At 39.8% G+C, this 25,181-nt stretch overlaps 1 protein-coding gene and 1 long non-coding RNA gene across 8 annotated transcripts in view; one reads left to right on the top strand and one right to left on the bottom strand.

Moving 5' to 3' along the window:
• Positions 1-7,445, bottom strand: part of CENPF (centromere protein F) — a 61,553-nt gene extending 54,108 nt beyond the window's left edge. For 2 of the 3 annotated variants that reach the window (XM_045048431.1, XM_006942776.5), the window contains exons 1-3: positions 7,312-7,445; positions 4,654-4,856; positions 3,184-3,380 (exon numbers count right to left, since the gene is read on the bottom strand). In XM_045048431.1, coding sequence (XP_044904366.1) covers positions 3,184-3,380; positions 4,654-4,815 — 359 coding nt within the window. In that variant the 5' untranslated portion in view covers positions 4,816-4,856; positions 7,312-7,445. Of the gene's footprint in view, positions 1-3,183; positions 3,381-4,653; positions 4,857-7,024; positions 7,162-7,311 lie in introns of those variants that run through there. The other variant, XM_019821799.3, reaches the window with a different exon arrangement.
• Positions 7,446-7,525: 80 nt separating this feature from the next.
• LOC109495636 overlaps positions 7,526-25,181 on the top strand; it is a 36,827-nt gene continuing 19,171 nt past the window's right edge. For 3 of the 5 annotated variants that reach the window (XR_006591425.1, XR_006591423.1, XR_002151178.3), the window contains exons 1-3: positions 7,526-7,775; positions 23,469-23,533; positions 23,691-24,002. This is a non-coding gene — a long non-coding RNA (uncharacterized LOC109495636). The remainder of the gene's footprint in view (positions 7,776-23,468; positions 23,534-23,690; positions 24,003-25,181) is intronic. The other 2 variants (XR_006591424.1, XR_006591426.1) reach the window with 2 other exon arrangements.

The raw sequence follows: 25,181 nt of genomic DNA on the forward strand, positions 1-25,181 counted from the left end.
TGACCAACATTTCAAATGGTTCAAACCTAACGTGTTTGAGACCTTCCTGAAACCTAATCAGTGGCCGCTGATGGAAAAAATAAGTTTCTGTCCTGTACTTGAAGGTTACCAATGAGAATTTGAAAATACATTCATGAGTTTTTGTAGTTTATAGTTGTCACATTATAGACAATTGTACTCTTCATAGTTTTTATAGTCTCAAGGTTAGTTTATAAACATTTATAAACATTTATACCTATGTCATAGATAATAAGAATACTTTTTTTTAAAGTTTATTTTGAGACAGAGAGAGAGAGAGAGAGAGAGAGAGAGAGAGAGAGAGAGAGGCCGAGGAGGGGCAGAGAGAGGAGAGAGAGAATCCCAAGCAGGCTCTGAGCTGTCAGCACAGAGCTCAATGCGGGGCACGAACTCATGAACTGCTAGATCATGACCTGAGCTGAAATCAAGAGTCAAGACACTCAATCCACTGAGCCACCCAGGCATCCCATAATAAGAATACTCTTAAACTAAATGTGCTGTCCTAATCCCACAATGGTGACAATGGCGACTGTAACAACTAATGATAATGTTGACATTTACCAGGGTGCTAGGTGTCACGCACAACTCTGAGCACTTTGTATCTGCAAGTACCGCTATCAAATGTCACTTTGCAGTAAAATAGAGAAATGTATACAAAAGTATGTTTATCTAAAATATTAGAAATATAAACATTTCTGTCTAAATTATGAAAACCAGTATTTCTAAAACCAGCAGCCAAAACGTGCTTTCAGAGAAAACTATTCTGGCCTTCTGAAATCAACTTCCAACTTCTCTAGCACCTGTTTTTCAAAAGCAACTGCCTATCTTTCATTCATTTATTCATTTGACAAATATTTGAGGGCCTACCACTGCCAGGTGCATGGGGCACAGTGATAAGATCGACAAGGTCCCTGTTCTCACAGAGGTTGGTACAGCAGACAACAAACAAGAAACTCAGTGAAATAGAAATGATTTATCATTCTAACATGCAACTTCTAGGTATGGATAGGAAACAAAATTATAAAAAGATTTCTGTGCACCTAAGTTCTCTTCACAGGAAGACAAATCAGAGTCATTGCAAAATGTCTGAACTTTCAAAAATATGTTTGAGAGGTAGGTAGGATTAAGATTATTGCAGTTATGTTAGGAAAAACAAATTCCTTGGTATCAAGATATTTATTAATTACAAAGGGGAAAATAGTAACTTCCCAGTTACTATTCTGGGTTCCCAGAAACCCAGACAATACCTTAGCCAGGTAATCAGAGTAAAAGTCATGTTAAATTATGTTACCCTGATAGTATATGCTGAAACAGAAACATCATCACTTCTGTGGTATTCTCACCCAAAATTCATAACCTCAATCGGACCCAGTGGTTCTCAATCCACAATGATTTTGTCCTCCCAAAAGACATTTAGCAATGCCTAACGACATTTCTGATTGTCAAAACTTGCAGATGGGATAGGTGCTACCGGAATCTAGTAGGTAGAGGCCAGGGATGCTATTAAGGACACTACAGTGCCCAGGACAGCCTTCCACATCTAGTCCAAAAGAACCATCTAGCGCAAAATATGAACCATGGCATTGCTGAAACCCCTGATATAATCAGTGAGAAGAACAACAGAGAGACCCAAATTGAGGACTATTCTACAAAAGAGCTGACGAGTTAACCTGTCAACAGCTGCAAGGACACAAAAGGCAAGAAACTGTCACAGCTTAGAAAGAGACTAAGACAACATCAACTAAATGTAATGTGGGATCCTGCATCAGATCCTGGTAAGGACATTACCGGAAAAACTAGTGAAATGCTAATAAGGCCTATAGTTTAGTTAATAGCATTGAACCAATGTTGATTTCTGGTTCGGTCATTATGCTTTGGTTATATTGGATATTAACTACTGTTTCTGTAAACCTAAAGTTATTTCAAGAGCACCTGGTGGCTTAGTCAGTTGAGCTCTTGATCTTGGCTCAGGTCATGATCTCATGGTTCCTGGGACTGAGCCCCATGTAGGCTCTGCCATGACAGTGTGGAGCCTGCTTGGGATTCTTGGTTTCTCTCTCTCTCTGCCCCTCCCCTGCGGGCACACTGTCTCGGGCTCTCTCTCTCTCTCTCAAAAATACATAAACTTTAAAAAAAAAGTTATTTCAAATAAAAAAACATTTAAAAAAAAATTTCTGGGTGTGTATTAGCAGAATCAACAATGGGGCAATCTACTAAAGTCCATTTTGCTTCCAGTCTGTATTACTCCTTGCTATTTTGACCAAATTCCACTATTAAAACGAAAAGGTATCATTTATAAGCTAGCATTTAGGTCCCACTAGATTTATTTTGACTGATGTCTCAAGTTGTTTGAGGATTTATTTTTAATGGTAAAGAAGTCAAAAGCACCATTTTTTAGTGCTTAAATATGGCACGGAAACTGGCAAATCGGTTATGTAATGCTTCAGATGGAAGATGGGGATCTCAGTAGGAAGCTCTTCTTGAGTTTGCTCCCTTCCCTCTCCAGCCTAGATTCCGTGGCACAGGATTTTAACCACTCTCTTCGCAGCAGCCTCAATTATCCATTGTCTCCTATCCCATGACCCTGGCTGAAAATAACCCTAAGTCAAACCTCCCATTCACATTCTTAGCATTTATATCGCAGATGCTGACGGGGAAATAAAAAGTGTACAACTCTATAGATGGGTCTCACTATCAACTCCTAGACTCCAATCTCAGCTAGACCCTGAGTGTTCCCAGGTCCTTCTAAAACCCCTTACTTCTCTCTCTTATTCTCGCAACAGCTTTTCTACTCAGAGGAAACAGAAGCCATCAGTATTAGCCATGCTTTCACTCCCCTCCACCTTTTTAGTACTCACTGTTGAGAGATTTGGCGTTATTTATTATACCACCCAGTAACAAACACAGTGTCTTGCACATGAGACAGCTTAATAAACATATCCTGAACAAAGAAATGAATAAGCAAAAAGCCATTTAACAAATTTATATAGTACTAAGCCATGTGACGATAGGAAGTACAGAAGAATTACTTTTCCTCAAATCATTGTTTATTCCACTGGGGGAAAAAACTGCAATTCATAATTGTATCATTAAAGGAAAAGATAAAAATGCACCTGACGAACACATATAAATGATATCCATAAAAATACCGTTCAAAAAAATTACCTTTTCAGTTCCTGTTCCAGTTTTTCTATTTGTTTTTTGCTGGAGTTCAGTTGTCCTTCTTGGAAATTCACTTGTGACTCCTTGACTTGAAGTTCATGAGAAATTTTCTGCTTGGTCTTCTCCAGATTCTCACATACTTCCATCAAGCTCTGGTTCTCCCTTTTTAGGTTTGCACCCTCAGTTTTTTCATGCTCAACCTAATGGAGATTGTGCAGAAAGAAACGGGTCTCTTACTTTGTGACTCTACCAAGCATTATTTGTAAATCTGAGCTCAACACTGACAACCAATGTTTCTGAGATGTGGTTGCTATAATGCGCATGTCAGTGCTTCACGAAGAACATAGAAATTTTAAATGACCCCACTTGGTAGCCTATAGACAGAAAAGTTCTACAAAGTCATGGGTTACATTATCTTTGGTCAGGGCTACACACGTACCTTTCCTAGAAAGGGAGGCTTTAATGTCCTTTCAAGATAACAAAATCAAAAATAAACCCTATAAACCTCCCTTAGCAATTCATTTCAAAGTCTGGCTGCTGGGGCGCCTGGGTGGCGTAGTCGGTTAAGCGTCCCGACTTCAGCCAAGTCACGATCTCGCGGTCCAGGAGTTCGAGCCCCGGGTCAGGCTCTGGGCTGATGGCTCAGAGCCTGGAGCCTGTTTCCGATTCTGTGTCTCCCTCTCTCTCTGCCCCTCCCCCGTTCATGCTCTGTCTCTCTCTGTCCCAAAAATAAATAAACGTTGAAAAAAAAAATTAAAAAAAAAAACCAAAGTCTGGCTGCTAAACTCAGTTATTGTAAAAATTCTCCCACTAGTGAAGACGTTTTAGAAGCAGTGACTATACCACTACCTTGTTGGCTCATGCAGAGGTAAGGAAGAAACAGTTTAAATTTTCATTTTCTATTTTGTTTTAAGTTTATTTATTTTGAGAGAAAGAGAGCACGAGGGAAGGGCAGAGAGAGACGGAGAGAGAAAATCCCAAGCAGGCTCCGAGCTCCTACGTGGGGCTCGATCCCATGAACCATGACATCACGACCTGAGCAGAAATGCTTAACCGACTGAGCCACCCAGGCACCTCTAAGTTTTCATTTTCTAGCCCAGAAGAGAAGAGGACTGGGAATACCAAGTGAAAAGCCCACTATCAGAAAGTGATATCCATTTGGACTGCAAAGGGCTCTAATACTAGCCCCTAAATTCAGAGCTGGAGAATTCTGGCCATGTGGGTACAGAGTACAAAAGTAATTTCCAATGTGTGGTCCCAAACGGAGTTAAAATGGAACTCAGCAGCTCTGAATCTTAGCAGGTAAGCAGAAATGATGACAGAGGATGAAGAAAATGAGGCAATTAAAATACAAATGACTGAAAAAAGGAGAGGGGCGGAATACCGCCTGAAGACAGCATGATCGTTTTTCTCGAAATTTCAGACCAAGCTCAAATACGTGACAAGGTTTAAATACCAGCGTTTCAGTGATACCTTCTGTTTCTGCTTCTGCAGTGCGGCCTCCAGAGTCTCAAGCTGAAACTGCCGTTGCTGCCTTTCCTTCTTCAATTTGTCCAGCTGTCCTTCCAGCTCTTGAATTTTCTGGAGCGCTCTCGTAGGCAGGCCCTCTTTCCATTCTTCCAAAGCCCAGCTCATTTTGCTCTCCTTTCTTTACTATTCTCGCATTTATAAGTAAACTGAAAAGAGTAAGCAGACTGTTGGGCTTAACACAGTAAAAGGAAACTTACAAGTCTCAGAGACTAGGGAGTCTCTAAGGAGTTGCAAAACTTCACATTTCAAAAGATAAGGAAGTATAACATCTGTCTTCTCCATCCTCTGAAAGGTGACCACCAATAACTGATGGCGAAGTACAGAAGATGCTTGTTCGGTTTCCCTGGCTTTGTTTTTCCTGTTTCTCAGATTTCATTTCTGAGCTACCTTCTTTCTGCCACTCCATTTGTTTTTATTACACAAAACATGAGTATTTTGCTATGAGGTCTCAGGTGAAATAGATCCTATAAACAAATAAAACTCATGATAAGTTATTTTGCAAATGCTCTTCTTTCCCTCTTCACATCATTGCCACATCTGGGAAGCCTTCCCTGGGGAGATCCATAACCTGGTCATATCTCCTGGTCATAGTCTCTCATGACACAGCTACCCGGTCTCTCCTTCCAAGCAGTTATGTGTTGAGCTAATGCATGAATGAACAAAGAGTGAGTGTCGTATTAGTGCTAGAGTCATTGCACAATGCAGTAAAGACATGCTCCAGAGAGACCTTGATGAGGAAACCAGTATATAGACTCAGTGATTCAAATCCCAGCTCAGCTGTGTGTGACCTTGGGCATGTTATTTAACTGCTCTGTGCCTTGGTTTCTTCATTGGTAAAATATGGATAATAATGGTGGTGACTTCCCAAAGGCTTACAACAGTACTATATTTCCTGATGAGTGTTCTACACCTGCTAGCTATTATATTTATTGTCAAAAACACTTCATTTGTATATTTCAGCCTGTGGTACCAAGAGAGAAGTGGCCTACCTCCTTCTCGGCCACATCTTAGGATATTTAAATCATCTGGAAGAAAAGTATGGTAATTGTTCTTTATTCGTTTGCCTCTAGAACTTAAATGAAAGAAAAGCATTCATTTTCCAGTTATTTGGGCAACAAGGTGAGAATCTCTTTTACTAAATGAAATCCACAAACATTGTAGTGTCTTGCTTCAATGGACTTCACCCATGAAACTTTTTATCAGAACTAATAAACGGTTGGTAAAAGAACTAGGAATGACTAAAAAAAAAAAAGACATTCAAAAAAAATTAAAAAACAGAAGCAAAATTCTTGGAAAGCTGTGTTTTCTCTGCCAGCTTTTTTTTTTCTTTTTGCAGATCTCAATTCTTTGAACGCAGCATCTTAAACTCCACTCCTATTTGCCCAAAAACTGCTGAAAGAAATCTCATGCCTCTCCACCAACAAAGGACAATTTATACTGCCACAATAGGCTTCTCCTTCAGTTCAATCTAGCTTGCTCATTCGGGGATGGGAGTACAATACCCCAGAGGCACACAATGATAACTATCCTAAACAGTTATGCTAGCCACTGAACTCATTACACCAGATGCCATCACCAACAAAATATTAAAAGGAGCAATTTAGAAAGATGATAGAGATGAGGAAAATAAACAGAAGGAAAACTGGCAAGTTGAATCCTTTTCCATTTCCAAATCTAAGATACTGCTATAAGGAAGTGGTTAAAACAATCATCAGACCCAAGCTACTTTTGATTACAGCATACTTTGACAGATGAGGGCATCAATCACCAACAATCATTACCCAAGCCCTGGGCAAATGACAAAAAATTGTAAATCTCCAGATTAAGATGTAAGAAGCAACAGGTGTAAAGGAGGGTGGGTAGTTGAAGAAAAGCCCTAGACGTCAAGGTTCCTGTAAGGAGGATTTTGCAGAAAATGCTCTATCTTAAATATGTGGAAGGCACTCTTTATGCCCGAATCAAAACACGCACTGTAGGCCCATTTTCACGCTTTCCCTTTATCAGAATCTCCCAACTCCAACAAGAAAGCGGAGTCCCCGCCTACAGAGCAACGGCTAGGCCTAAGAGTTAACACTCAGCCTAGTCCTCTAGACCAGGCTCAGGGATAGGACTCAGGTCGTTTATTTCTGGGTCCTCATAACATAACAGAGCCAGGCACCCAAGCGTGCCCAAATAAAAGTGGAAGGCAGGAGAAATGCTCTCGCAAGAGGCAGCAGGCACACCAACCCACCGGGCAAATGAAAACCCAAGAAGCCACTGGCTGGGGACGTAGACGGCTGCGAGGAAAATACCTGCTGGTCCCCAATTCATTTACCTTATAATTCATTTATCACGAGGAAACCGATCCCCCAGAGTGCGAGCTCGTGAGCGAGCTGGGTCTGCGGACAGTGGTGCGAGCACAGCTTTCCCAGGAGCAGAGCGGCCCTAAAAACCTCACCCCGGCCAGGCTGATCCTCCGGTCCCGTCAGGTGGGAGGGGGTGGACCGCTACATCCCCTGGGCCAGGGAGCGCGCATGCCTGCGGGATCGCGGGTCCTCGGACAGAAAGTCAGCCGCTCCCCCAGGCCTGCAGCCGAAGCCACGACCCACGCAGGACACTCACCTTGCTGGCGGGGAGAGAAAGACGACCCGTGGGAGAGTCGGATTCCGGCGCAGCCTCCGCGGGTTTCAGCCCAGGTTCCAATTCAAACTGCCCGCGGTCGCCACCCGTTTTCGATTCGCCCCCTTCCGGGACCGACGGAACTTACTTCCACGCCTATTGGTTGCCGTAAGTAGCTACAAACCAATCGGCTTCCGCGCACTCGGACGGTCGCTCTGATTGGTTCTTTCGGACGGATTTAAAAATCAAGTCCTCACCACCCGACCTGCCGGCACCGGAGTTACAGTGTTTTTTTGTTGTTGTGGGGAGGCGGAGCCCACGTGCTCTTGCAGAGTCTGAAGGCCTTTTGGAACCGCTATTTCCGCAAGAAAGTAGGAACCGGCCCGGCTGATTAGGAGAGTGTGGTCTTTCACCTACAGCCGGCGGAATTGTGCGGGCTGGCGAACATTCTTAATGCTGCGCACTAGGTGTCTACTTATTTTTAAATATGTAATTTAGGACATAGATATGAGGTTTTATGCCTGCCATGCATTCTTCGTCCAGTGTCATTCTTAACAATTCTTTGAGGAGAGTGTTTCCATTTTATTTAAAAGGTAATTGAGGAACATAGAAGCTCCCTAATTTGAAATTGAATCTAGAGTATACAGGAAGTCACTCTTAACTGCTGTTGTCCCGTTGATCGTATTCTAAAGAGGTGATTCTGAACGCTTGTTAGCTGGATTCAGGGGAGGACATTGCAGCCAGAAGAATCTCCAAAAGTAGATGTTATCTCTCCTTTATATGAAGCCCACTAGTTTTGTGTATGTTTGTGTACTTGTTTTATTTCCCTAGTCAACAAAAAATAAGATTCTAAAGACAGGAGCAAAAGAATGAATTGTTAAATTAATGGATCTCTGATGCTGTTGCCCTCCTCGATACATTACAAACTTTCTGTAACCCTCTCTCTACCTTTCATTAGATGGTTACTGCATTTTAGATGGCCCTTTACCTTTTCTGCTCCTCTTTCAGTACCCAGTTCAAATGCCACTTCCTTCATAAAAACTCCCTATTTTCACCCAGCTCTTAGAAATAACTATTTCCATGGGCCCCTGGGTGGCCCAGTTGGTTAAACATCCCACTCTTGATTTCAGCTCAAATCATGATTTCATGGTTTTTGAATTCGAGTCTCATGTGGGGCAGTGCAGAGCCTGCTTGGAATTTTCTGTCCCTTTTTCTCTGCCTCTCCCCCACTCGAATTCTCTCTCTAGCGCTCTCTCGCTTTCTCAAAAATAAACCAACATAAAAAAAAATAACGATTTTCTATGTCTTTCTTAGAAATTGGTGTATACATTATATTTATGTCTGTCTCCCCTGTCAGTCTCGAAAATTCCTGTGGAGTAAAATCTGTTTTAATTCATTTTTGTATCTCTTAACTTCCCAGTAACTTTGCACATAAAAATTAAGACCATCTTGGGATGTAAAACCACCATCTGGACCAAGACCTTGTTCTCCACTATCCTTGAATCCCCCCACAAAGGGAGGGAGCCGGTAGGTGAGGAGAACTTTTACTAGACAATGCCATGATCAGTCTAGCATCTGGGTGTTCTGGGATTTGAACCCAATTCTGATTCCAGCACCAATCACAATTCCATTGCTTCCCTGGGTAATTATTCAACTATTAGCTACCTAAGGAACCAGAAGACATGTAATAGAGGACTTTCAAGGATGACATTTACTATTTATTTATTCATTACTTAGTAGATAACTATTGGGTGGTCACTGTATAGCCAAACCTTGTACTACATTCATCTATAATAATCAGTAAAGAAATACATTGACTTCTTGAACAGAGGAACCATGTGATGGAGACTATTCTGTGATTTCAATTATGGTTTCCTTCCCCTGCTATTTTTCCCCATTTTTTAAGGGGGTGAATCCCATCCAACCAAACATAGATGTCTTATGAGAGTTATTTTCAACTCCCTCACTTTTCTTCTTTTTCTATTTAATTTTATTTTTTATTTTTAAAAATTTACATCAAAATTAGTTAGCATATAGTGCAACAACGATTTTAGGAGTAGATTCCTTAGTGCACCTTACCCATTTAGCCCATCCCCCCTCCCACAATGTCTCCAGTTACCCTCAGTTTGTTCTCCATATTTATGAGTCTCTTCTGTTTTGTCCGCCTCTGTTTTTATATTATTTTTGTTTCCCTTCCCTTATGTTCATCTGTTTTGTCTCTTAAAGTCCTCATATGAGTGAAGTCATATGATTTTTGTCTTTCTCTGACTAATTTCACTTAGCATAATGCACCCCCATGTTTATAGCAGCACTATCAACAATAGCCAAAGTATGGAAAGAGCCCAAATGTCCACTGATGGATAAATGGATAAAGAAAATGTACACACACACACACACACACACACACACACACACACACTGGAGTATTACTTGGCAATCAAAAAGAATGAAATCTTGCCATTTGCAACTATGTGGATGGAACTGGAGGATATTATGCTAAGTGAAATTAGTCCCTCACTTCTCTTTTTAAAGCTGCTCCCTCACTGAGCCAGTCTACTCTCTGGGCTAATTTATTCATCCACCATCTCTACTTTCTGCCAATCACTCAGTGCTCTTGAGTCTATCTTTTCCTCTCCAGCTTGGATTGCAGGGTCCATCACTTAAACTACTCCTTTTACTAGTATCCACTCTCTTACCCCTTGTTCTCTTTGTCTCCCCAAACTTATATGCATGCACCTGTCCAGACCCTTCCTAAGAGCCCTATTGCTACAGAATGGGGCTGGAGAAAAATCCTAGGATTGTGCAGATAGGAACCACTTTAAATGTATGACCTCTAACTGGGACAACCCTTTGTCCCAAGTCCAGAATTTCTCTAATCTCCTCCAACTACCATCTCCACTTTGGTTCTCAGAAGATGACCTTATCTCCCAGTTCACAGAAAATGAAAGACGTCTGACAGGAACACCTTCAACTGCCTGTCACTGACATCTACAGCCTTGCCCAAATCAACAACCATTTTTCTCTCCGTTTTTCCTGCTACAACCACAGGAAGCATATTTCTGACTCAAAGGCTGAATGACCACTCTGTGTTTGGAGCCCCTTGCATTTCAGAAACTTGACTCTCAATTATGCCCTTGTAAACTGGAATCATCCACTGCTCCTACTTTCCTGAATCTTCCTCATAGCACTTAACACTGCTCAAATATATCCCTTTAATAAATGCTTTCTCAAGCTACATTCCCTCCAGCAAGCATCACATCTCTCTCATAACATTCCATTTCCTTTTCAGGTTCGATTAAATAAGTTGTCATCCTCCTTTTAATCAATTACTCCCCACCCCTCAAAAAAAAAAAAAAACAACCATAAAAGTTCTTTCTCTAAATAAAAGCTCTCTGAATCCTGAAGACAATATAACCTATTATTTTAAGCAGCAGTTTTTTTTTATTATGTCATAATGATGTTTCAGCTATAGGGAGACTTAAGACATTTTAGTTTTACAGGTATGTATCTGATCTTGAGATTGCCTCCCTCACTACAATATAAGTTCTATGAGGCAGGAACATTATCGGTGGTGATGTTGGTGCTGGTGGTTGTTATTTTGGTTTGGTTTGGTTGTTATTTTTTATTTTTGAGAGAGAGAGAGAGGGAGAGAGCAGGGGTGGGGCAGAGAGAGAGGGAGAAAGAGAATCTTATACAAGCTCCACACTGGGTGGAGCCTCAATCTCACAACCTCAAGATCATGACCTGAGCCAAAATCAAGAGTTGGACGCTTAACTAACTGAGTCACCCAGGCGCCCCTATTCTTCCACCTTCTTATTTGCAACAATTCTGTGTCTACATGCTTTAGATGCTTCTCTTGGAGGCAGCACATGATTTTATTTTGTTTTTATCTGTTTTGAAAATCTATATCTTATTTTCAAATTTTTATTGAGATGTAGTTCACATAAAATACACTCATTTTAGGTGTATCGTGCAATGGATTTTGAAGAATACATGCACCTTTGTAGGCAACATCAAAATCAACATTTAAATAATCCTTCACACCAGAAGGTTTCCTTGTGACCCTTTCCAGGTATCTACCCCCCAAAAGTCCAAGATACACTCCAACCACTGATCTGTTTTCCATCACTATACATTAAATTTGTGGGTTTTTTTTTAGAGCTTCATATAACTAGAATTACATTATGTAATTCCATTACTCTTTTGTGTCTGGCTTTTTTTGGCTCAGCATAATATTTTTGAGACTCCTCCTCATTTATTTTTTTGAACTTCTTAATAATATTTCTTTGCATGGATATGCAATCAGGTTATCCTATTGATTGACATTTGTGTTGTTTCCTATTTGGAATTATTATGAATAAGCTTCTATATTTTTGCGTACGAGCTTTGTGCATGAACGTGGGTTTTAATTTCTCTTGTAAAATACATGTGAGTGAAATTACTGCATCAAATAGTAAGTGAATGCTTAACTTTTTAAGAAATGCCCCAAATCTTTCCCAAAGTGCTTGTATGTTTTACAGTGTATGAGGGTTCGATCTGATGCACATCCTCACCAGTACCTGGTACTGGTAGTCATTAATTTATGCCATTCTGCTCAGTGTGTATGTTAGCTCACAGTGGATTTAATTTGCATTTGTCTGATGACTAATATGTTGGCCATCTTTTGATGTACCTATTAGCTAGCTGTATGTCTTCTTTTGTGAAGTATCTCAAAATATTTTGCCTATATTTTTATTGAGTTGCTGGTCTTCTCCCTATGATATATCATATATTCTGAACACAAAGCCTTTGTCTGATACACGGTTTGCAAACATTTGCTCCAAATGTGTTTGATGTCTTTCAAAAAGCAGAAATTTGATTTTGGTAGAGTCAATTCAATCTTCTCTTTCATGGGTCATGATTTTTTGAGTTGGATCTGAGAAATTTACACATATCTCAAATTTTCAAAGACAGTCCTATATTTTCTTCTGGAAATTTTATAATTTGAGTTTTTACATGTAAGTCTCTGATCCATTTTGAGTTTTATTTTTTGTATGGCATGATATAAAGGTCAAAGTTGACATTTTTCCATATAGTGATCCAGTTGTTCTAATACCATATCCTTTTTCTATTATTACCTTAATGCCTTTATTGAAAATTAAATGAACACACAAGCAGGGACATTATTTCTGCCTCCTTGTACTGTTCTACTGACCTGTATTGTCTATCTTTACAACTGTATCATACTGTTTTGATTACTGTAGATTTATAATTAAGTCGTTAAATTAAGTACTATAAGTTCTCTAACTATGATCTTTTTAAATTGTTTTAGGACCTTTTTAAATTGTCTAGGACCTTTATTTTCCATAAACATTTTAGAATAAGAATCCTAACTTTTCCAAAAGCCTCCTGGAATTTTGATTGGGATTGCATTGAATCTGTAGATCAATTTGAAGGATCTAAGAATATTGTATCTTCTGGTTCATTAACACGGTATATGTCTTCAATTATTTCGGTCTTCTAAATAACACTTCTCTTAGCAGTGTTTTATAATCAGTCTTCTAAATAATACTTCTCTTAGCAGTGTTTTATAATTTTCAGGGTACATACATATGTTGTTATATTCATCCACAAGCATTTCCTTTTCTGCATGCTATTGTAAGCAGACTTTAAAAATTTTTGGTTTCTCGTATTTTGTTGCTTGTATAAAGAAATCAATTTATTTTTGTAAAATGACTTTGTATCTTGCAAACCTGCTAACCTGTCTTATATTAATCAGCTAGGACACAAACATTCAGTCCGTAACAGGGCCCAACCTGATGACCTCATTTTAACTCTGTAAAGACCCTGTATCCAAGTAAAGTCACATTCTGATGTACTAGGAATTAGGATTTCAACATGTAAATTGGGGGGGCGGGGTGCAATTCACCTCATAACATCTCTTAATAGTTCTAGTAGCTGTTTTGTAGATTACTATATTCTACAGGTTATCTGCAACTCAACATGGTTTTACTTCCTTGTTTCCAATCTATATGTTTTCTACTTATTTTTCTTCCCTTCCTTATTTCATTGGTTAGGACCTCAAGTATAATGTTGAATAGTATAATGAGAGTGGCCATCTTTTTTGTCTTTCTGATCTTAGGGAAAAACATTCAGTCTTTCATCACGAAGTATGATGATAGCTATAAATTTTTATAGATGCCCTTTATCAGCTTAAGGAAGTTTCTTTCTGCTTCAGTTTGTTGACCATTTTTATCATGGTGTTAGGTTATTAGATTTTATCAAACTCTTTTGCTGAACTTATTGAGAAGATAACATGGTAGTTCTCCTTTATTCGGGTATCATGGGGATTGCACTGTTTGATCTTCAGCTGTTAACAACCTTGAATTACTGTTATGTATGCCACTTGGTGTGGTATATTATCCTTTTTTATATGTTGATGCATTTGACTTGCTAATATTTCTTGAAGATTTCTGCAACTATGTATAGGAGAGATATTGGGTCATAGTTTTCCATCTTGTTGTATCATTAAGTATGGTTAAAACTGGCCTGGTTTTGGTGTCAGGTTAAATCTGGCCTCATAAAATTAGTTGAGAAGCATTTCGTCCTTATGTCTTTCAGGAAGAGTTTACATAGAATTGGTATCATTTATTCTTTTTTTTTTTTAATTTTTTTTAAATTTTTTTTTTCCAACGTTTATTTATTTTTGGGACAGAGAGAGACAGAGCATGAACGGGGGAGGGGCAGAGAGAGAGGGAGACACAGAATCGGAAACAGGCTCCAGGCTCTGAGCCATCAGCCCAGAGCCCGACGCGGGGCTCGAACTCACGGACCGCGAGATCGTGACCTGGCTGAAGTCGGACGCTTAACCGACTGCGCCACCCAGGCGCCCCGGTATCATTTATTCTTTAATGCTGAGGCTTGGAGTTTTCTCTGTGTAGGTTTTTTATTAGGAATTAAAATTTTTAATTGAAAAGAGGTCATTAAAGTGGTCTATTTCTACTTTATTCAGTTTCAGTAGTTTGTGTCTTTCAAGCAATGTTTCTACTTCATCTACGTTGCCAAAATTATTGGAACATAGTTTTTCAAAATCTTCTATTACTATCCTTTTAGTGGCCTTATCAGATGAATTATCTTTTCCCTTTCATTTCTTTTTTTTTTTTAATGTTTATTTATTTTGAAAGAGAGACAGAGCATGAGTGGGGGATGAGCAGAGACAGAGGAAGACACAGAATCTGAAGCAGGCTCCAGGCTCAGAGCCTTCAGCACAGAGCCCAACACGGGGCTCGAACCCATGAACCATGAGATCATGACCTGAGCCAAAGTCAGACGCTTAGCGGACTGAGCCACCCAGGCACTCCTCCCTTTCATTTCTGATGCTAATAATTTGTGTTCTTTCCTCCACCCTGTCTCTCATCAATCCAGCTTGAATTTTATTAACGTTGTTGATCTTTTCAAAGAACAAGCTTTTGATTTTATTGATTTTTTTTCTCTAATATTTTTCCATTTTCAATTTCATTGATTTCTACTCTCATCTTTATACTTAAAGTTTAATTTTTTTATTAGCTTCTTAAAGTGGAAGTTTAGATAACTGATTTTAGATCTTTATTCTATTGCTAACACAAGCGTTTCAAGTTTATATTAACTTTACTTGGTGACAGCAATTTTATTTGTTGACTTTTCATTTTCATTCAGCTCAAGTATTTTTTTTTAACCTTTATTTATTTTTGAGAGACAGAGAGACACAGAGCATGAGCGAGGGAAGGGCACAGAAAGAAAGGGAGACACAGGATCTGAAGCAGGCTCCAGGCTCTAAGCTGTCAGCACAGAACCCAACGTGGGTCTCGAACTCATGAACCATGAGATCATGCATGACCGGAGCCGAAGTCGGATGGTCAATCAACTGAGCCACCCAGGTGCCCCTAGAAACATACTGTTTATTAAATATTTGCAGATTTTCTAGATATCTTTCCAGCATAGATACAGAAACAACCAGCTTCTGGGTGGCAAGTCAGTTTTGCACTAGATCTCCACTTCCACTCTGCAGGAATCAATACCTACTCCAGAGGTGGGTTTATCTTTTCTTTTTACAGAGCCTCTACCAGCCATGGAATCTTACATAAAATTGCCTTCAACCAGGGGACCTACTGAGAAATGTGTATGTGACCATAGGATTGCTCGTACTACCATATCCTGCCTATTTCCTGGAAGTAGCTGGTCTGCTACTGTTATGGGTTGAATAGTGCCCCCATAATTTCACATGTGAAAGTCCTAATCCCTAGCACCTCAGCATGTGACCTCGATTGAAAAGAGGGTTATTTCAGATGTAATCAGTTAACATGAGGTTGTTAGGGTGAGTCCTAATCCAGTAGGACAATGTCCTTATAAACAGGAGATATTTGGACACAGATACAGAGACATGGGGAGAATGCCAAGAAAAGGATGGAGTTGCTACAAGCCGAGGGACACCAAGGAGTGCTGGCCAACTACTGGAAGCCAGGAGAAGGGCATAGAGCAGATTCTCCCTCACAGCCCTCAGAAGGAACCATTCATGCCAACACTGTCATCTCAGATTCTAGCTCCAGAGCTGCGAGACAATAAATGTCTATTGTTTGAAGCCACTTGGTTTTTGGTACTATGAAACGAATCGAGATACCACATTGGAGCGGCCTATTAAGGTGCTAGTTTAGGCATAGCATCCTGTAGAGTTAGGGAAACATCCTCCGTAATGCACTATCTGTATTGAGCCGATAAAGCAAGCTGTGTCTTCAACAGCTAGAATACCCAGGTCCAGATTCCAAGGAAAGGAACACAAATTAGCCCTTCTCACTATCATTCCCAATAACCCATGTGTGCCTCCCCTTCTACTTTGGGCTCTACTGGGTAAAGTGGGAAGTGGGGTTCACTACTCCTGTGACACAAAAGGGTCCCACAAACCCTGAAGCTACAACTGATCTTTGTTTTGTTTGTTTGGTTGGTTGGCTGGTTGGTTTTTTGTTTTTGTTTATGTTATTAACACAATTGGACCAGCAGGCAAAGAAAGGACTTATAATACTGGTGAGGTTAATCAACCCACATTACCATGAGAAACTAGGCTTGCTGTTGCAAAAAAGGGGAAGGAAGAATATGTCTGAAACTCAGAGGAATCACTGGGGATACTCCTATGTGTCTTTATGTCTGGTGATAAGAGTGAACAAGTAATTGCAGCCACCACAGTCCAAGGAGGGCAAGGCAACCCAAGGCCTGACCACTCTGAGATGAAGTTCTGGAATCCCCCCACCAGGCAAATAAATTAGATCAGCTGATGCTGGCCTAGGATGGAGAAACCTAGAATGGATGGTAGAGCAGAAAGTTGATGAATATCAGTCATGGCCTTGGGACCAGCTATAGTAGCAGGAACCACCATAGCCTGATCCACAAATTTTTCTGTACAAAGTCTTTAGAGATTGTGGCCAGCACTTTGAAGATACAATGACAGAATTAATTTGGGGACAAGTGGGTCTGAGCAGGATAAGGTGTGGTCATAGAAAGTATTTCTGGGATATCCCCTTGGCCCACCTGTGATTTTAGCCACCACTCTAGTAGACGTTTCTGTGTGGGCTCAGACTCTTTCCACCACAAGTGCAAGCCATGGGTTACTCCACTTCTCTGATCCAGGGATTTCTCTGGAGCTAAGGGAGCCTGCTAACCTACCACACAAGCACAGCCTAGAAATATAGGGATAATTATAGTTTCCAGGGACAATCTTAATGAATGTGGTCAGGAGCCAGAGAATAGATGGCTCAACATTCCATCTTTCACATGTGCAATTCTGAGAGATCACAGAAGAATCAAGCCCTTGGCACCTGCTGACGTTATTGGGAAATAACACCCTTCCCCTAACTCTTCCTCTTTCCATGTCTCACTCTCCCTGTCCCCCCACTTTGATTCCTGGAATTATCACCTCCCAAAACTACTTCCGTCTGAGTCTTTATCTGAGGAAAACCCAAAGTAAGTGGAAGGGGTCATATACATATGATTATTTTTGACAAGTGAAAAATCCATCTTGGTTTCTCAGATGTTTCAAAAGCCTCTGTAAAGTAGATGGAATGTCAGCTACCTCATCTGTGAAATTAAAAGTGTAATCGTAATAGATTTGCCTGGTTCTGATTAGACCACGCATTTCTGGTAGATAAGGGTCATGCTTTCATGCTTGTTTTGTGCATATCTAGACTTCTTCTGACTACAGAACCATGAATTTAACACATTCTTTGGGACAAGAATTAATTTTCAAACTTAGTATTAGGGGATTTTTGATCCCTCTAGGAAAGAAAGGCTTGAGGATAATATTACATAGTTGACATTAGTATGATTTTAAAAGTTGATTACAGAAAATAAATATTCAACATCTTGCTGTATTTTAAATACATTGATTACAAACCATATGGACACTATTCAGTGATCTGAACTGAATTAAAGCACAGGAAACCAAATCCTAAACTTTCAAAAAGCATTTTCTGTTTCCACCACTAGGTGATTCCCTATACCTTAGAAAATCTTTAAAAATAACTACTGTCCCATATATCCTGACTCTATATTTGCTTTTCTATCTCCCTCAGTCCATTCCCTCCATCTATCTAATGTTCTTGTTTACTCCCTTTTTAAGCTAACATTTGCTTCTTTAAAGTAGAGGAAAATAACTGAAAAATAATGGCCCATACTTATTAATAAAATAATATAGAATACATGTACATAAGAAATTCCAAACATTCAAAATAGATGTGAAAGATGAATTTAAGAAACTAGAATGAAGATTGGACATCCACTAGACTAAAATCCTCATTTTGTAGCTGAAGACAGTGAGATCAAGATAGTTCTAAAAATTCATAGAAGTTACTGGCAAAAAAAGTACGCAAATACAGAAAATCTTCTAAACAAATAGAACCTCATCATGCTGGAATCAATTCCCTTATAGAAATTAGAAACACATTCTCAGGACTCTTGCAATAGAAATTATAATGAATGAAGTGAAATAATTTACAGATTTAAAATTTTTCAGTAGTATTTCATTTTTAAAAAATGCTTACCTGGTACCTATTTCTTCCAAACTATTAAAATTAACGTTCACTGGGGTACCTGGGTGGCTTAGTTGGTTAAGCATCTGACTTTGGCTCAGGTCATGATCTCCTGGTTTGTGGGTTCAAGCCCCACGTCGGGCTCTGTACTGACAGCTCAGAGCCTGGAGCTGCTTCAGATTCTGTGTCTCCTTCTCTCTTGGCCCCTCCCCCACTCCCACTTTGTCTCTCTCTCTTTCAAAGATAAGTAAACATAAAAAAAAATCAATGTTCAGTATATTTTTTATTCTTTGGTTGGAAACCTGATCCTCAAAAGAAAGAATGTGTCTGTTATCACAGGTCCAAGTTGCAAAAAAAAAAAAAAAAAAAAAAGATACAGCCAAAAATAAATCTCACAGCTTGCAAGTTTGCCAAAGGAGATGACAGTATTTATCATCACGTGACTGAATTTAAGTTCAATTTGTCTCTAGCTCACTTTCAATAACAGTTTTGATCCAGGTGTTAGGTAAACCATGGAGTAAAGTGCGTGATACTCCTGATCTCTGTAAACAGCAGGTTTGACACCTTGAAATAAGAGGTGAAGGAATTTTCCAAACCAGGAATAAATCTTTAGGGTCCCTAAGAATATCATGGAAAGCCTTTCAAAAATGCAAATGTTGAGGCTATATCTAGTTCTGATTTCATAGGTTGAAGAGGGAGTACAGAAAGTCATTTTATGAAGCACTCCTGTGGTCAATAGACAAAGTGAATACACTTCCTGGCCTCTCCCTGATTTAACATGTGTCCCAGAGTTGTTGTTATGGTTGTTGCTTTTAACAAGATACTATTATTTCTTGTGGTATTAGAATAAGCCAGGACGGGTTTGGTAGATCACTTTGTACTTCCATATTCTACCATGGTCTTCTCTAGTAGTGTGTGAGGTACATGGGCAATAAACAGAGTTCAACAGGTAACAAGAGCTTAAATCTGAACTATCAATGATAAGTCCTCTCACTTTTTTGAAAACTTTCTTGACACAGTTAACTGACTCGACCCCTTTATCAGGATGCTGGCTGATAAAGAGTGGTTGCATCCAGGTGGCATTGGACAATTTCTGGTCCTGGGATTGGGAGAAGTGTTTGTTGCTGCTGCCCCTGGTGGCCATCTGGTGTATGAATCAGTCGTGCCTTGGTACCTGGTGGTGCCTGGGAGATGATGAAGTCCTTAGGCCAGTGGGTGGGATCACTGTGAAATGTGAGAAATGAGAAATTTGGTGAATGTGAAATGTATGTGGGAAGTGGGGGTTCAGCATGCCTGCCAAAGCACTTATACAAGTGGCATGAACAATCCTGCTAAAATGGTTTTGCCATTTACTAGACAATGGAAATCTACAAGTATTTATTTACTTTTATTTACTTTATTGTTTGGTAATGCTTTTTAAAGATTTTGCAATGAACCCTCTCAGCAGCCATGAACTCAAGAAACAAAACAAACGTGGGCTTAGCGAAAAAATTAAGTACAGAATTTTCATTTCTCAGTGACGTTGATGACAAATATATAATGTACCTAAAATGTTTGCCAATTTACTATCCACCAGGAGACCTGTAGTAAGAAAAACTGGAAAAAATAAATATGCTGTAGAGGCTCCAGGATTTACTTCAAACCTTAGACATTATTTTAAGATTTTCTTGGACCTGTATGAAATAGGAAGCAACAACTGTTGATGTCTTTAGTTTCATTAATGGAAGAATTTAGCTGTGGACAGCTAAATGACCCCTTTTTTTATGTTTCAACAGATGCTTCAAATTACAAATTGATCAATTTCAGTAAGTGTTCAATTTTTTTCATGAAATTCATGGAATCAAAGTGAAAAAGTTCATCTGGCCATATTATAAATACTACTGCGAATTCAATTAAAAAGTTGAACTTTGAAGATAAAATTATTTGTTTTGTGAGGACCATATGAATACAAATTCTGCATACATTCTATCTTTTGCCAATAAATTTCTTGCTAAATAAGATGTTTATGGAGCAGAAATGTTCCATGAAGCATTGAGAGAATGGTAGTTATTAAAAACAAAATTTGGAAACAACAAGATGTTGAACTTTATCCTATAAAAGCAAGGAAAGAATTGAATAAATTAAACAATGAGGGCTTAATCAATTTATAAAATTTAATTTTGAAATTCTACAACTGCACCTTGGAATATACAAACTTGTGGAATAATTTTTTAATGGAGCTCCTTGATTTATTTCATAAATGTATATTCTGTCCTAGAATGGCATGGAATCCTAAAAGCTAACAATTTTGAAGCATCTACATTATGCAAAATATTTTTAAGTATAAATAGAGACAACTTATGACAAGTTTTGTCTAACAAAAGTATTTGTTAAAGAAATCTACTCTGAAAAGAAGCAAACAGAAATCATGTGTGAAAATACGTTGACTGAAATACTTACACATTTCAAAATAAAAAGGATAGAATTGAGAATTTCCTCTACTTAGGAGAATTTATTCTGAGCTTACTATGAGCCTTGCCACCTGAAGAGTAAGTTTTCAGTTGAAAACACTGTGGACTACAGAGAGGAATCAACTGATAGGGAGTGTGACAAATTTATTTTAAAAATACGTATATAGTAAGACCACAGTGAAAAAATACATTCTTCAGAAATATCTCAATAACAGAGTATAATCAAATGATAAAGCAAGAAAATGGATAAAGTATATGAATATATACCAACAACAATTATTCCACTTAGACTATTTTTAATATTCAGATAATCAACATAAATGTTTCAAACCTTTTTATTTTAATATATGTGAATATATAGGTTTTTAAGAAACAATTCTTTTTTTGAAAATGGCTTTTACTAAAACTGTTTTATAGATCCAACAACATAAAAAAACCAATTTGTTGGTAAATAGAATTTTTTTTAAGTTTATTTATTTATTTTGAGAGAGCAAGAGAGCAAGAGCAGGGGAGAGGCAGAGAGAGAGAGAGAGAGAGAGAGAGAGAGAGAGAGAGAGAGTCCCAAGCAGGGAACTCAGGTGTGGGGTTCAAACTCACGAACTGTGAGATCATGACCCGAGCCAAAAGCAAGAGTCGAATGCTTAACCGACCTAGCCACCCAGGCGCCACAGTAAATAAATATGCTAAAAGTTATACTTTTTAAATCATTTTAGTCCCCCTTTTATTCTCAAAAATATCTTAATTTGGCAGCTAAATTGTATAGTCACTCTATTTGAAGTCCATATTGGAGAAATAGTTACATCATTCGTGCCCTAAATTGGTGAGAATAGTTCTGGAGTTTTTTTTTTTTTTTAATATTTTTTTTCAACGTTTATTTATTTTTGGGACAGAGAGAGACAGAGCATGAACGGGGGAGGGGCAGAGAGAGAGGGAGACACAGAATTGGAAACAGGCTCCAGGCTCTGAGCCATCAGCCCAGAGCCTAACGCGGGGCTCGAACTCACGGACCGCGAGATCGTGACCTGGCTAAAGTCGGACGCTTAACCGACTGCGCCACCCAGGCGCCCCATTTCTGGAGTATTTTTAAATGGATTTGGATGGAGCCTCTTTTGTTTTTATTTTAAGGTATAGGCATTGAAAAAAAATAACTGAGAATATAACATTTTAAAACTGTCTTACTTGACTCTCAGCAAAACATTACCCTACATACATATGAAGGTTGCGTAAGTTCAGCTTGCTGAATTTCAAGGAAGCAGTTAGGAGGACCAATGTGACCAAATGCCCTGGAGGAAGGGGTCGCAGAGACATGGGACTTTCAGTGCTAACACGTGACAGACTCAGACAAGCCTACCTTGTGGGGGAACGGAGGGGTCTCCCTACAACTATTACATGAATTTGGCTCCTAGTGTATTTAGATGGGGCCTGGTTGACGTGGAGAGAAGGGACATCATAAATACTGAGCCTCTGAGCCATGGTTTCAGAAAAGGTACGCTGTACCTCTGTATATCACAGAATAAGTAGCCAGCAACTTCCGTGGCCCCTTATATTCCAGTCCTCCCTCCTCCAACCAGAAAAACCCTAGACAAATAGCTTATGATGATTCCCTTCCTTTCACTTTCTCCCTAGGGGAGCCCTGACTTCCCTCTCCACACTGCTAACCCTTCCTAATTCCTAACTGTCTCCGCACCTCACAACCCTAAAACCACTACTGCTTTTGAGAGTTAATGCAATATTTGAACAGCATCTGAGGCCTGCTGGACTTTACCAGAATCCAGTTCCCTAGGTATCCACCAAAGAAGCTGAGTCTTGAACCCTTACTGCCCACTTCATTGCTGGGTGCATAGTAAGTTTTCAATAAATAATAATATGTAGAATTTGTGAATGAGAGATCCGAGGGCCCCTATTCGAATAGTGCAAATTTATCAAACTGTACCCTCCCGGCTACCTGGTGAAAGAAAGACATCAGGAGAGGAGCGGAGAGAATAACCACTTTGTTTTTCCTCATCTAAAAGCTCACTGGAAGAGGCAGAGAGCAAATGAACCACAAATAAATTGAGTAAAACTGTTCCTGTCTCCTTTGCCTCCTGGAAGTCGGAGGAGTAGCCACTGAGGGAACCTAACTTTTCCCTCTTGGCTAGTATCAGCTAGTCAGATACTTGAGAGAGAAAGCATATCTAAAATTACTCACATTGGGTCTCCTGGGTGGCTTAGTTGGTTAAGTGTCCTACTCTTGGTTTCAGCTCAGGTCATGATCTCACAATTCGTGGGTTCAAGCCCTGCATAGGGCTCCGTGCCAACAACAAGGAGACTGCCTGGGACTCTCTCTTACTCCCTCTCTCTCCGCGCCTCCCCAACTCACTCTCTCAAAAATACATAAGCTTAATTTTTTTTAATGTTTATTTATTTTTGAGAGAGAGAGAGAGAGAGAGAGAGAGAGAGAGAGAGAGAGAGAGAGAGCTTGAGCAGAGAAGGGGCTGAGAGAGAGGGAGACACAGAATCCGAAGCAGGCTCCAGGCTGTGAGCTGTCAGCACAGAGCCCGATGATGTGGGGCTCGAACTCAAGAACCACAAGATCATGAACTGGGCTGAAGATGGACACTTAACCAACTGAGCCACCCAGGCGCCCCTAAATAAACTTTAAAAAACATTAAAATTACCCTTATATTTTCCCTTCCAGGAGAATTCACTTCTGAGGTCTTCGAACCAGAAAACAAGAACACTTGACTGTTTAAAAAAACACAGGTAACCAGCACTTTTCAGGTTTGCATGGGGCTCTTTGATTCCCAGGAGGAAAGGTATTATTTCATGCAGAAGTCAAATTTGATAGACTACACATACCGGGCGTATGAAGGTGATCTGCTGACCACAGCAACTAAGAGGTATGTTCCTCGTCCTCTAGGTGCCTGTGCCGTGTGATAACCAGGAGGTACAGCCCAGGGCGGGGGAGTACGTGTCCGACCAAAGCAGCCTCCTACCCGGCACCACCACTACTGGCCGAGAGGCACTGGGCAAACTAGTCTCTTCACCCTTATCCACCTACTAGGGTGGTTACGAGAACGAAGTGAGATCATCCGTGTAAAGCTCTCAGTGACATGCCATGTGGTATTCAAAGGACGGCTGCTTCCTGTTCTGCCTTGGTTGTCACCTAATCATCTGCGATTTCTACCGGAACAATGAAGGTGATGTTTCCACCTCAAAGTAAGCTTATAAGGTATTTGAATCGGGGGGTTACCTGCGGTATGGCTCTTAAGCCAGGAAATACACATTAAAATTAAGTCAGAGGCTTTTATCCCCAAGCTCACAGGAATGAAAACATTAAAAAACCCAGAACACCAAAATTCTATGGTTGAATTTAACAGACACTGTATGCTTGTGGATGGCCACGCAGATCAGGGCTCATTACTTCTCTTGGCCAGAAGTGTAGGTGTCAGGGAAGGCCGCACAGCAGAAGATGCATTTGATGGGAATCTTGAGGACTAGGAACACCCAAGGTGGTCTTCCTACTGAGACCAGCTAATCTAAAGAATTGCTTTAATAGGCTTCTCAGTTGCTAATGATCACACAGTCCTAATCAGCGGTCAAGGAACACTTATTTAATCAACCCAAAGTCCCCGGGCAGCGTGCTCTAACAAGAAAGGTGAATTGCCTATGTCGTTACCACTAAGTGGCATTCCTTTAACAAAACTGGCAGGCCTTCACTTTCCCAGTGTTCCCCTTGGTGCAAGAAACTGGGTGCTGGCTTAATAACCTTCGGCCATAAAGTACTGTAACATGTTAGCTCATGCTGGATGGCAACAGGTTTGTTTTTCATGATTATGTAATCGACATTCCTTTTCCAAGAAAGGATTTGGAAATGAGCTATTAAATTGGATTGCCAGCAAGCATACAGTCTAAATGCACATACATGTTAAACATGGCAAACTCAGATCCTTCTCAAACTGCCCCTCACCCCATACAAATCTGTGAACTATAAATCAAGGGTGACCCGTGAGAAAGTTGGTCCAATAGGTAGCTGAGGTTTCCAAAAAGCATTAAAATGCCTACTAAGGATTTTTAGGGAGGGTATTTGATCTGCTCAGTCTTAAATAGAAACCTAATCATGCAGGCAATCTGGGCACTTGGTACACAAGTACCCATATTAAATTTTCCTTAAAGACTAATATGGTGTTGAAATATCGTGTAAAGAGTGCATACTAGAGTAGGTTCAAAGACTTTAGGTGCTAGGTGGGTATTTATTGGCTAGAATGTTATTTAGAAGAGCGTTCACATTGTTCTTAACTTCCAGGACAAAGCTTAAAACCACAGCAAGTAACTGCTTGGGGTTTTGCATTCCACAGTCTTGGACTCACAGCAAGCTTCCTGTTCCCTCTTGGCTGGCAGACCTGAAGGG

This window comes from Felis catus, chromosome F1 (assembly GCF_018350175.1).
Source record: "Felis catus isolate Fca126 chromosome F1, F.catus_Fca126_mat1.0, whole genome shotgun sequence".
NCBI lineage: Eukaryota > Metazoa > Chordata > Mammalia > Carnivora > Felidae > Felis > Felis catus.